The 12,581-nt window shown below is 40.5% G+C and overlaps 1 protein-coding gene across 1 annotated transcript in view; it reads right to left on the bottom strand.

Moving 5' to 3' along the window:
• FRMD4A (FERM domain containing 4A) overlaps positions 1-12,581 on the bottom strand; it is a 440,834-nt gene that overhangs the window by 11,417 nt on the left and 416,836 nt on the right. The window contains exon 21 of the mRNA XM_042780226.1: positions 9,945-10,041. Coding sequence (XP_042636160.1) covers positions 9,945-10,041 — 97 coding nt within the window. The remainder of the gene's footprint in view (positions 1-9,944; positions 10,042-12,581) is intronic.

Here is a 12,581-nt window from a genome sequence, read left to right as displayed (position 1 = left end):
TTCAATTGATCCTTTAATCATTATATAATGTCCTTCCTTGTCTCATATGGTGGTTTTTGTCTTAAAGTCAATGTGATCAGAAATTAATATTGCCACTCCTGGTCTTTTACTGTTGCCATTTGCTTGATATATCTTTTTCCAACCTTTGATTTTTAGTCTATTTTTGTGTTTGTCTCTAAGGTGTGGCTCTTGTAGACAGCATATTGATGGGTTTTGTTTTCTTATCCAATCTGCAACTCTCCATCTCTTGAGTGGTGCAATTATCAACAAGTATGAATTTGTTGCTGTCATTTTGTTATGTGTTTTTTCATGGTGTCTCTGGTTTCTTTGTTCCATATTATTTTCTGTGCTGAGCTGCTTATATTTATGAATTGTGTTATCATCCTTTGTTGCTGTTGTTTTAGTATTTGCTGAACATTTGTGCTTGTCCTCTTTTTTTATTGTGATGTGAAGGTTTATCATTTTTCTTTGAGGTTACCCTATGATTTATAATTTTCTCCCCGAGTTTAGAACAGTCCATTCTATCTTGCAACTCTCTTAACTTCCTCACCATTTAGAAGTTCTTTAACTACACGGTATTTTCCCTCTTTCTGGTTAATAGTTGTCTTCATTTGCCAGTTGATATCTCTGGTTCCCTGTTTACAATCTTGTAAGCTTACTTTACTTTGGATATGTCAATAGGTGTGGTTTCTGGGTCATGTCATCTTGTGTATTAATGGTTGATTGTTTGCTATTTTTGGTTCTCTGTTCAAAGGAGGACTCCCTTTAGTATCTCTTGTAGGGTTGGTCTGGTTTTAACAAATTCCCTTTGTTTCTGCTTATCTGGAAATCTCCTAATTTCTCCATCATATTTGAGGGACAATTTTGCTGGGTATATAATTCTTGGTTGAAAATTTTCCTCTTTCAGGGTTTTATATATACCATTCCATTGCCTTCTCGCCTGCATATTTTTCCTGTGCTGCTTTCAGGATTCTGTCTTTGTCTTTGGTTTTGATGAGTTTGATGATGATATGTCTTGTGATTTTCTTTTGGGGTCTATCCTGTTTGGGATTCAGTGGACTTCCTGAATGGATATATTCTCACCTTTCATCATATCAGGGAAGTTTTCCTCCAGCAAATCTTGGACAATTTTCTCATTGGTTTTATTTTTCTCTTCCTGTTCTGGAATTCCAATGACACATAGTTTATTCCTTTTGATGCTATCCACATGGTCCTTAGGCTTTCTTCATTTTATTTTGATGTTTTTTTCTGGCTGATCCCTTTCCAAAGAAATACTCAGGTATTTGTCTTCAATCTCATTAATTGTGTTTTCCACTGCATCAATTCTACTCCTTTGCCCTTCCGATGTGTCATCTAATTCTGACAATTTAGTATTAATCTTCTGGATTTCTGTCTGTAGATTTAGAATCATTTCTAATTTTTCATTTATTTTGTCATTTTGTTCTTGTATTTCCTTCCAAAATTCTTCTAGGGTTTTGTCTGTGTTTTCCTTGGTCTGTCTCTCCATCCTTTGAAGATACCTAAATATAATTCTTTTGAATTCCTTATCAGAGAGTTCTAATGCTGCTTCTTCCTTAGGGATGTGTTCTGGGTCTGTATTCTGCTCCCTTGTTTCTAGCACTGTATGTTGCTTCTTTGCGTGGACTGTGATGATCTGTTGTCTCCGAGACGTCGTGGCATTGTTGTGTATATATATCTCTGGTAACTGTTTGTGAAGAACAGCCAAGGGTGATTCAGGTTCTTCTTGGTGGTGGTTTATTGTTGGCCTGTTGGTGGAGAAGGAGGTGGTGGCTCTCACTCAGCTCACTCAGTAAATGAAGCTGCAGGAGATGTGGGTGTAGTTGTGTCATATGGGGACTGTTGCTGTCTTCCACTCAGTTAGGCAAAAATAACAATTGAATAACCATCAAAAAAGTAAAAGTACATTTACAAAACCCACACCATGTAATCACACAGGACCAAAAAAAGAAAAAAGGGAAAAGGAGAACAAAAATAATTAAAAAAAAAAATGTATCTGGGGAGAGGACAGTAAGAGAAAAAAGGTATAGAAGTAGATAATGAAAAAAATGAGAAAAATGCTGAGAGAAAAACAAGGAATGGGTTTAACCATGAGAAAGAGAAAAAAATTGCAACCAGGAACAGGGAAAAGAATAAACGCCGAACACTAGAACCTGGGAGGGGAAGAATAAAGAATAACAGTAAAAAGGACAAAAGTAATAATAATAGTAGTAGTTTTAAATCAGACAAAAACAAACAAACTAAAAAACAGAAAAAAGGAAAAAAAAAAAATCGGGGAGGGGCAGGGCACCCAGGCTCTGTCAGAGCACACAGACTGGGATGGAATTCCTGCTGGCCCAGGGGGTGGGTGGGAGTGAGGGATGGCTGCACCTACTTTCACCAAGAGGATGTGAGGTATAAAAGTAACAAGGGGAATGTCGCACCTTTCCAGTAGGCCGTGCATCTGGAATGTCCTTGCGGTTCCGGCAAGTGGAGCCTGTTGTTCTTAAGTTCCTGGAATCTCGGAGAATGCTGTTGCTTTAAATATCCAAAATGGTCAAGTCGCTTGTAAACTTTCAAAATGGCTATGCCCTCCGGACAGGCAAAAGTCCTGCCTGCCTTTCTGCTCCTTCCCCTTTTATTCACCAGCCACCAGAGCAGTCCTCCGTGCAGTCCCTGGCTAGCAGGGCCAATTTTTAGGTTAATTCTTAGGTCCTACCACCATTCAGCAATATCTAAGCTGTCTGTGCCGTCAGGATCACTGCCAGAGCACAGCTCCATATGTCTCCTTTTTTTGTGTTTTCATGTAGATTCTTATGCTAGTTGGAGTTTAGTCTTCTTCTATATCCTTCCCTTCAAGGCTCAGGGGTCCAGGATTATCTTCTGTATCTGTGTTAATTGGTTCTCCTTTTCTTTGTTGAAGAGAGTCTGTGCAGTCCTTCTGCCTATTTTGCCATCTTACTGGAATGTCAAGCAAATCTTTTTAAAAAAGGTCCACAGAATCTTTCTTAGTGATTTCTCATTGCCATTAAAGTATCTAAGGTGGTTTTTAAAGCTATGAGTGTAGCTTAATATGTCTGCATCTTATTCTGAAGTTATGGGGAAGAAACCCTCCTTCTGGCTACTCCTCCAAACCTTCGTTTCTTACTCAGTAGATTCAGGTTTACGCTAATAGTTGAGAAATGCCACAGGCTCAGGAACAAAAATTAACAATACAGACCACTGAGGAAGTAATTATTCTAAACAAATAATGCAAACGGGGTGGCAATAGATAGTACCCCTAGGAAACACAGGAGTTCCTTGGTAGTGCAAATGGTTAATACACTCTGCTGCTAACCCGAAGGCTGGAGGTTTGAGTCTACCCAGAGCCACCTCTGGGTGAAAGAAAGGCAGGTGATCTATTTTTGTAAAATCAGCCACCAAAAACCCTGTAAGAGCCATAAAAAAGACCAGGCTCTCTGGTCTCATAGAGACTGGTGGAACCCTGAGACTATGGCCCTTAGACACACTTCAAGTCTGGAACTGAATTAATCCTCATGGCTCAGCTTTCAGCCAAATGATAGGCCTGTATGGTGAACAGTAACAGCAGGGAAGTATGCACTTCTTAGAACAGTAAGCCATATGAAACCAAAAGGGCAGGATTTGCCCAGGGATAAAGCTCAGAAGGCAGGAGGGGATAGGAAAGATGGATGAATGGAAATGGGAAACACAGGGAGGAAGTGGGAAGAGTGTTGTTATACTGTGGGGACTGCTATCAGTGTCACAAACAAAATGTGTATGAATTGTTGAATGGAAAGCCAATTTTCTCTGTAAACTTTCACCTAAATCAGAATTAAAAACAAACAAAAACAACAACCCTGCAAGCACCATTCTACCCTGATGCACATGGGGTCACCATGAGTCTGAGATGACTGGTTGGCATCTTTTTTTTGTTGTTTTTTAGTAAACCTATGTAAGTTATTCCCTAGAACATGAGTCAGGGATACAGTGCAGAGCTGGGTGTGTTCCCAGCTTCTGTGGGTCTCAAAGTGTGAACTGTGCACACATCAGGAGTGAGCCTGGGCTCTTCTAGGTCTGTTTAAGGACTTCCTGGGAGGCTTTCCACTAGGAGCTGTAGCTGTCTGCAAGGACACTTCTACCTAGGGATTACTCGCACAGACACCACAGCCTGCAGGGGACTGGCTGAGGCCAGGCCCCTAATGTGCACATGAGCCTCCATCACTCACCTTTTAGTTTGTAGCATGACCTGGAATTGACTCGATGGAAACTGGTTAACTGGGAGCTTAACAAAAATGCAATGCTAAGATCTTGAGGTAAGGAATTTCAATAGAATTATTTTTTGTAAATTTTATAAACTGATTAAGGGACCCTGGTGGTGTAGTGGTTATGCACTCGGCTAACCAAAAGGTTGGTGGTTCAAACCCACCAGTCACTCGGTGGGAAAAACATGAGGCAGTCTGCTTCCATAAAGGTTACAGCCTTGAAAACCCTATGGGGCAGTTCTACTCTGTCCTGCAGAGTCACTATGAGTTGGAATTGACTTGATGGCAGTGGGGTTTTTATAAATTGATTTTGGAAATGTACATTTAAGCAATGTGTTATCTTCATACCTTACTAAATGCTGAGATATATGAATTAACTTAGGGGAAAAAAACCCAAACAAGTGGTGGTACATGCTTGGGTTGTAGAATGTGCTGCAGGTGGTCACAGGCCTGGAGGACTAGGCTCATGAAAAGCCACCCTGTCTAATCATTTCAAGCTGACTCCACTACATCTCCTTAACAGCCCTTTCCAACCTATACATCCTCAAGTTCCCACTCTCATCCCTGCCTCCATGACCCTTAGCAGATGATTGTGCTCTTTGTATTGAAGGAACAACAACAAAAGGACAATAGTTTTTACTCAAAAGTATTGCTCTCGTGACAGTGTTCTATCTCTAATTTTCTCTGCCTTCACCCATCCCTTTCTTCTTTTCTCTGGCTTCAGAGGACACCGTGTCTGTCTTCCATTCAAAGGCTAAGCCCCTGCTTTCCTAATTCCACACCTGCCAACTCTGGGGACTTGCAGTACAAATTATTCTACATATCTCTCGATCTGTTCATGCTCTTGTCCTAGCCCACTTTTCAGGCTGAAGTCTGGCTCCTCCTCTACAGCAAAATGAGACCCTTTGCTGTTCCCCACGTGTGCCTGTTTGTTTCTGCATCTGATTTTTCCCTGCATGGCCTCTCCCATCTCCACCTGGCTAATCATCCCCTCCCCCACATGCCTTTAAAGTCAGGCTCTCCAAGCCTTTCCATGAAGTTGGAAGTGAGCCCTCTTGCCTCTGACTTTGTTTCTTTGTTTTCATGTCTTAGAGCACTTAATGCATAAGGGCTGTGGTTTCTTATTTCCCTCTTATTTCTTCTAATAAATTTTCAAATTCTTAACCATAGGAACTCCGTTGTATAGCATGGTTCCTGGACTATAATAAACCCCACCACCTTTGAGTTGATTCTGACACAGAGTAGAACTGCCTCATAAGGTTTTTAAGGCTGTAAATCTTCATGTAAGCAGGCTGCCTCATCTTTCTCCCATGGGGTGGCTGGGGGTTTCAAACCACCGATCTTTTGGTTAGCAGCCAAGTGCTTTAACTACTGTATTACATGGGCTTCTTGGAATATAATAAGGGATCAATTGAAAAAAAAAAATTCCAGTAAGTTTTCATACCTTTGCTGCCTATATGCTCTACCACATTCACGGATATATTTGCATTATATGGATGAATGTTCTGATTGACTAGATTTAAAGCTTTTCTTCCTCTTTTGAATTGTATCTTTATCTTATTAGTTATCCCTTGAAGTGCTATTTAATTTCTTGTTTCCCAGAAAGATCATAAAGCTGCAGGGGATAGGAACCAAGCCAGGTGTTTCTGTTTTATATACACTATGGCAGTGCCTTGCAAATTTCAATCTTATATGTCTTTAAAATGCAGATTCTGATTCAGTAGGCTAGAGTGGTGCTAGGAGTCTACCTAAGATGCTCCCAGGTGATGATGAGGAGGAGGATGCTAGTCTATGGACCACATTTTGAAAAGTAGGTTCCACAGCATGTGGTACAGCACACAGCTGTCACTCCAGAATGCAGAGTGAACTCAGAGGTGGTCTTCAGGTGCTTCTACATAAATTTGGCCTGCCCTTGGTGCATGGAAACTTAACTTGCAGTGATGCTATTCTTCTCATGGTTGTCAATTACTATACCAGGAGAAACATCTACAAATATGTGGATGCCTTTAGAGCCTGGAAAGGTCTAAAACATACTTTGGGGTCTTTTCTGGGAAGTAGCATTGGGGATATCTAACCTCTGATGTTGAAACATACATATAAACATATAGTTCCACATGTATCTCGAAACAGGACATAAAAAATAATGGCTTCCACACTATTCAGATGTTTCCTTCTGGAAATTATGGCATGGGTAAAGTCAACACATCTGCAGTACATCTGGAATCACAAACTTTTATGGACAGGGAAGGGGCAAGGATTGTAAGAACAAAACATTCCCTTACGATACCTCTATTCATCAGTACTTTGGTGAGTTGGAGACTCAGACCCATCCATAATGGGTGAGTTTTCTGTTGTTTCTCTGAACAAAGGAAAGCAGAGGAAGGAAGAGAAGAGAAGTCTTGTTAAAGAGAGGAATTGACATGGACATGATTAATAGCTTAGTAATACACTGGAAAGATCAGTTGATTATACACCCAAGTGTTAGTGACAAATAATATAAGTTGTCATGCAGACCTTTCAACTCTCATGATTGAGTCAAAAGATCTCTTTTGTTTTGTTAGGAAGGCAGGCCTGGGCACTTTTTACCTATATTCACATCTTCTCATCACATCCTATAGAACAATTACTGTTTGTTAATGATAATTCAGCCTGATAAGAGAGCTTAGTTCAAGGCCTTTGGCTTTCAAATTTGTCTGGAGTCCTCACTTGTTGTATGTGGTAAAACCCAGGCAGGTTTCAAAACAAGCTAAGTGTGTAGGCATATGAGGGGCACTCATAGTTCAGTGTGTTGTCAGTCAAATAATATAATCATGTATCAGGTGAGAATGGGCATGATCTGAGACATTTGGAGGCTGCAGAGAGGTATCTCAAGATCTAAAGTTCCTTTTCTGAGATGAAATGGTTTAGCCACTGGAAGTTCCATATACAATAGGAGATGTGACATTCTTTCTTCTCCCACATGGTAAGACTCTTGGACTCTAGGCCTTACCCCAGGCTGGCTGCCTGGGTACCAGTCAGAGCTGGGATGTGGATGGTATGGAAGTGAGTGTTTTTAATGATTTGGTGATAATAAGGACTGAGAGGTTGAGGGGTAGCTAAACCAAAAACCCACTGCCATCGAGTTGATTCTGACTCATAGCGACACCCATTGGGTTTCCAAGGCTGTAAATCTTTATGGAAGTAGATGTTGTTGTTGTTGTTAGGAGCCGTCGAGTCGGACCCGACTCATAGCGACCCCTCCTTGGGTTTCTGAGGTGGTATCACTATGGAAGCAGATTGCCCCATCTTCCTTCCAAGGAGTGGCTGGTGGGTTTGAACTGCCAGCCTTCTAGTTAGCAGTCAAGTGTCTTAGGCACTATGCTACCAGAGCTCTCTATGGAAGTAGATAGCCTTATCTTTTTCCAGCAGAGCAGCGAGTAGATTTGAACTACTGGCCTTCTGGTTAGCAACCAGATGCCGTATCCACTATGCTGCCAGAGCAAAACAGACCAAGAAGTAGTAGTGGATGCAAGAACATTGTAATTGGGACCCTACAGGTCATCCTAATTCAAAAAAAAAGATTAAGAGGCAGCATGAGATAGTTCAGTGGTTGTCAAACTTGAGCAAATATGAGATCCACCTGGAGGGCTTGTTAAAACATAAAACAGATTGCTTGGCCCTACCTCCATAGTGTTCAATTCAGTAGGTCATAAATGGACCTGAGAATGTGAATTTCTAACAATATCCCAGAGTTCCTGGGTAGTGTAAATGTTTAACTCACTCAGCTACTAACTCAAAGGTGTCATGATCTACTTCTGAAAAATCAGCCAATGGAAAAGCGTATGGAGCACAGTTCTCTCCTGATGCACATGGAGCCACTCTGAGTTGGAACAGACTTGACAGCAACTGGATGGGTTTAACAAGATCCCAGGTGATGCTGATGCTGAAAGTCTGGAAACTACACTGTGAGAACAACCAAACCCAAACCAAACTCACTGCCATTGAGTCACTTCTGACTCACAGTGACTCTCCCAGTGGGTTTCCAAAGCTGAAAATCTTTATGGAAACAGACTGCTTCATCTTCTGCAGAGCAGCTAGTGGGTTCAAACCACTGACTTTGTGGTTAGCAGCCAAATACTTTAACCACTACACTACCAGAGCTCCTTTGAGAACCACCAGTGTAGTGAAAAAGACAGGAGGTTGGGGTCCCACAGAGCAGAGCTGAAATTCCAGCTCCACCCTTTACGAGCTGTGTGGCTTTGGGCAAGGCACTTTTTAAATTTTCTCTGAGCATCAGCTCTGAAAATGAGAAGATACAGGATATGTTCCTTGCAAGGTTGCTATGAGGATTGTAAGAGCTAATGCATATTAGAAGAAGCTCCTCAGCTTTTGAATGCCCAGCAAGCACTCGATAAACTTTAGCTCCCCTTCTCTTCCATTAAAAACAAAAGCTCCATTAAGCCTGGTTTAAAGTTACTGCTGATACACATGCAGGAACAAAAAATGTCCGCCAAGCCTGGGCCCGAATTGCAGGTAGTAGAGTCCTTTCTGGCAAATTACATTCTGTTGTTTTCTAATGATTCAACTCAGAGACAAAAGTCAATTTTTTCCAGACATCCCCAGCAAACTAGAAACTGATTAAACAGCTGGGTAAAGGGACCCTTCACTCCTTTAACCAATAGGTATTGATAGAATTTAGCATCTACTTTAGAGGCAAGTTCTTAGAACCAACAGAGCAAAGGAAAGCAGGTTGAGTCTCTCCACTTGATTCTTCACTGGCTACAACATTGCAAATGTTCACTAGATTACAATGCTCTGTGTCTATATTTAAAGCTATAAAATGAGCCAAGTTTTGGCTTTATTATTTTTTCATGGGCAATTTCTACTCAAAGGTCTCAAGGTACTTGATTCCTTTTTTTAAAAAATATGTATTAATTGTGGTAAAATGTATATCACAAAGAATTTTGCTATTTTACCCATTTTTAAGTGTACAATTCAATGGCATTATTTACATTCACCACTTTGTGCTACCATCACGATATTACGTACTTTCAAAAGTTTTTCATCACCCTGAACAAAAAACTCAAGTATTTGATCCCTTTGGTTTTTTGATTGAGAACAAGTGCCTGGCAAGGATAGGGATGGGGTCTGAACCTCCTGCTTTTTCCTAAGACACATCCTGCTACTAAGACAGTGAATACATGGAGAAGCATAAAAAACATCTGGCCCAGGACCCAGCACAAGGAAGTGCTTAATACATATGAGGCTTCTTTCTTCCTTTTCTCATTCTTGCCTGGCAGTATGAAGTCTGCCTGGGTATGATCAGTACCCAGGTCAAATGCTGAGAAGTCACAATCTAATGGGGGCCAATATTATCCAGAATTCTTATCAAAGAAGCCCAGTTCTGGAAGCAACCACCTACTTAAAAGAGAGGAAATATAATTCACCTGGTATAAAGGGATGGCGATGGAGAGGGGTGGGAGATAACAGCAACTCATGGTACTTCTTTTGAAAGGAAAGTTACACGTACACAGTCCTCACTTCTTGTTTTCCCAGTGAAGAAGAACTCTCATCAGTATTTTGTTGCTAAATCCTATGTCACTAGAATCTTATGCATTCCTACCCTCTTCCTAACTGATGAGGAATTATTAATGATCAGTCTAGAACCTGGAAGAGGAAGATTAAAGGTCTGAAAAGGAAACTCACCCAGTCTGCCAGGTTAGGATGTGGTGGGGACTGCCTGGGGGTGTTGCTCCAATTTCACTCGACGGTGTTGAGCTTCTCTGGCTTTGAGGTAAGGCAGCTGTAGGTGATGTGGAAAAGGCAGAGACAGGAAAGGGATCAGACACAGGTGAAGAAGCTGACCACTCCTTGGACTATATGAACCCAGCAGCCAGGAGTCACCATTTTCAGGGATGCTGGATGTGTCCTCATGACGGTCACAGTGGGAAAGCCCACCCCTTCCCCCAACCCCACCAATTACATTTTTCCCTGACAACCATGCAGCTCATTCCAAGTCTAGGTGATCTGGGATCTTAGGTTCCCCCCCGCCCCCCGTTTCCATGGGAAGGTGGCCACAGGGATCATTATGGCCTGCACAACAGCCATCTGAAACTACCACAGTCTTTGAGGGAGGCCTGGAGCAGGCTAATGCAGAAAGGACCTGTTCCTGTACACTTGGCTTTTTCAAGCATGGTTCAAGTGTGTTAAAATTAGGCTCTTCACTATAAATAAAGGATATCCAGAAAGGTTTTCAGATCTTGCTCTCTTTGTTGTTGCAGGCTTTAATTGTCTGCTTTAGTATATTTCAAAAGGGGCTGGGTTTTTCATAGCTCCACCCAGTTCTGACTAGTCAAAGTTTATTGATGTAGGTAACAAAGAAGTCTGGTTGGAAACATTCTGTGGCAATAAATCCTACTTAAATGCATCCTTTGCTTTTTTGGAAAAGGGAATTTTTTTTTTTGGTATGGTGTGAGGTATGGATCTTGTTTCATTTTGGATATGGATATCCACTTTTGCCGGCAGCATTTTTTTAAATTGTGTTTGCTTTATTGTGCTGTTTAGATACTGTGTGGTTTTTTTTTTTTTTAATTTTTAATATTTTTGCAGTGTTTCTTCCTCTTCCCTCCTACCCTTGGTAACCAAGAAAGTTTCCTTCCATATAGAAACCTTTCTTTGACTTTTTACAAAATGAACTAATACAGTACTTGTCCTTCTGTGACTGACTTATTTCATTCAGCATAATGTCCACCATGTTCATCCACATTATGCAGTGTTTTACAGATTCTACATTATCCTTTAGTGTTGCATAGTATTCCATCATGTCTATATAGCATAGTTTAGTTATCCATTCTTCTGTTGATAGGCATGTAGGTGGTTTCTATCTTTTTGTTATTGTAAATAGTGCTGTGATGAACATGGGTGTGCACATATCTGTCCTTGTCCTGGCTCTCACTTCTTTAGGATATGTACCTAGTAATAGGATTGCTGGATCATATGGTTAATTCCAACTTTTTAAGGAATTGCTGCATTGCTTTCCACAGTGGTATCATTTGACAGTCCTACCAGCAGTGTATGAGAGTCCCAATCTCTCCACATCCTTGCCAGCATTTGTTATTTTCTGTCATATTGAACTTTGCTATTAGTGTTGGGACAAGATGGTACCTCATTGTTGTTTTGATTTGCATTTCTCTAATGGCTAATGATCGTGAACATTTCTTCATGTGTTTGTTGGTCGGCTGAGTATCCTCTTTGGTGAAGTGTCTATTCATGTCTTCTGCTCATTTTTAATTGGACTGTTTGTCTTTTTGTTGTTGAGGTGGCGTTTTCTATAAATTTAAGAGATAAGTTCCTTGTCAGATATATGTCATTGCTGAATATTTTTTCCCAATCTGTAGATTCTCTTTTTATTCTTTTGGGTGAAATCTTTGGAAGCACATAAAAATGTAATTTTTAGAAGGTCCCTTTCATCTAGTTTATCTTCTGCTGTTTGTTCATTTTGGGTTATGCTTGACAGTCTATTTATGCCATAAATGAGGGCCCCTATTTTTCCCTTGGGGAACTTAATAATTTTAGGTTTCACATTTAAGTCTTGGATTCATCGGGAGTTCGTTTTCGTGTATGGTGTGAGGTACAGATCTTGTTTCATTTTTCTGCAAATGGATATCTAGTTTTGCCAGCACCAGTTATTAAACAGACCATCTCTTCGCCAGCTAATGGATTTCAGCCCTTTGCAAAAATCAGCAGACCATAGGTTGTTGGATCTATTTATGGCTTCTCTATTCTGTTCCACTGGTCTGTGTGTCTGTGTGTCTGTTGTTGTACCAATACTGGGAAGTTTTGACTACTGTGGCTATATACTAGGTTTTGAGATCCAGGAGTCTGAGACCTTCTACTTTGTTGGTCTTCTTCAGTAGTGCTTTGCTTATCTGAGATCTCTTTCCTTTCCACATAAAGTTAGTGATTGTTTTTTCCATATCCCTAAAGAATGTTGATGGGATCTGGATTGGGATTGCATTGAATGTATAGATTGCTTTGGATTGTATTGGCATTTGCACATTGTTCAATCTTCCTATCTACAAGCATGCGATGTTCTTCCATTTATGTAGATCTCTAATGGTTTCTTGAGGTAGTGTTTTATAGTTATCTTTTGTATCTCTAGTGAGATTTATTATCAAGTATTTAATTTTTTTCTTTTGGTAGCTATTATAAATGGTATTGATTTCCTTATTTCATTTTCAGCCATCCTTTTGCTGGTGTAGAGGAATCCAATTGATTTTTGGATGTTGATCTTATATCCTGCCACTGTGTCAAATCTCTCAGTTCTAATTTTTTTTTTTTTTT

This window comes from Orycteropus afer, unplaced genomic scaffold, assembly GCF_000298275.1.
Source record: "Orycteropus afer afer isolate SDZICR_OR568_19922 unplaced genomic scaffold, OryAfe1.0 scaffold00028, whole genome shotgun sequence".
In the NCBI taxonomy this organism is placed as follows: domain Eukaryota; kingdom Metazoa; phylum Chordata; class Mammalia; order Tubulidentata; family Orycteropodidae; genus Orycteropus; species Orycteropus afer.
The sequence above is the reverse complement of the archived record's forward strand: the minus strand, read 5'-3'. Positions and strand labels throughout refer to the sequence as shown.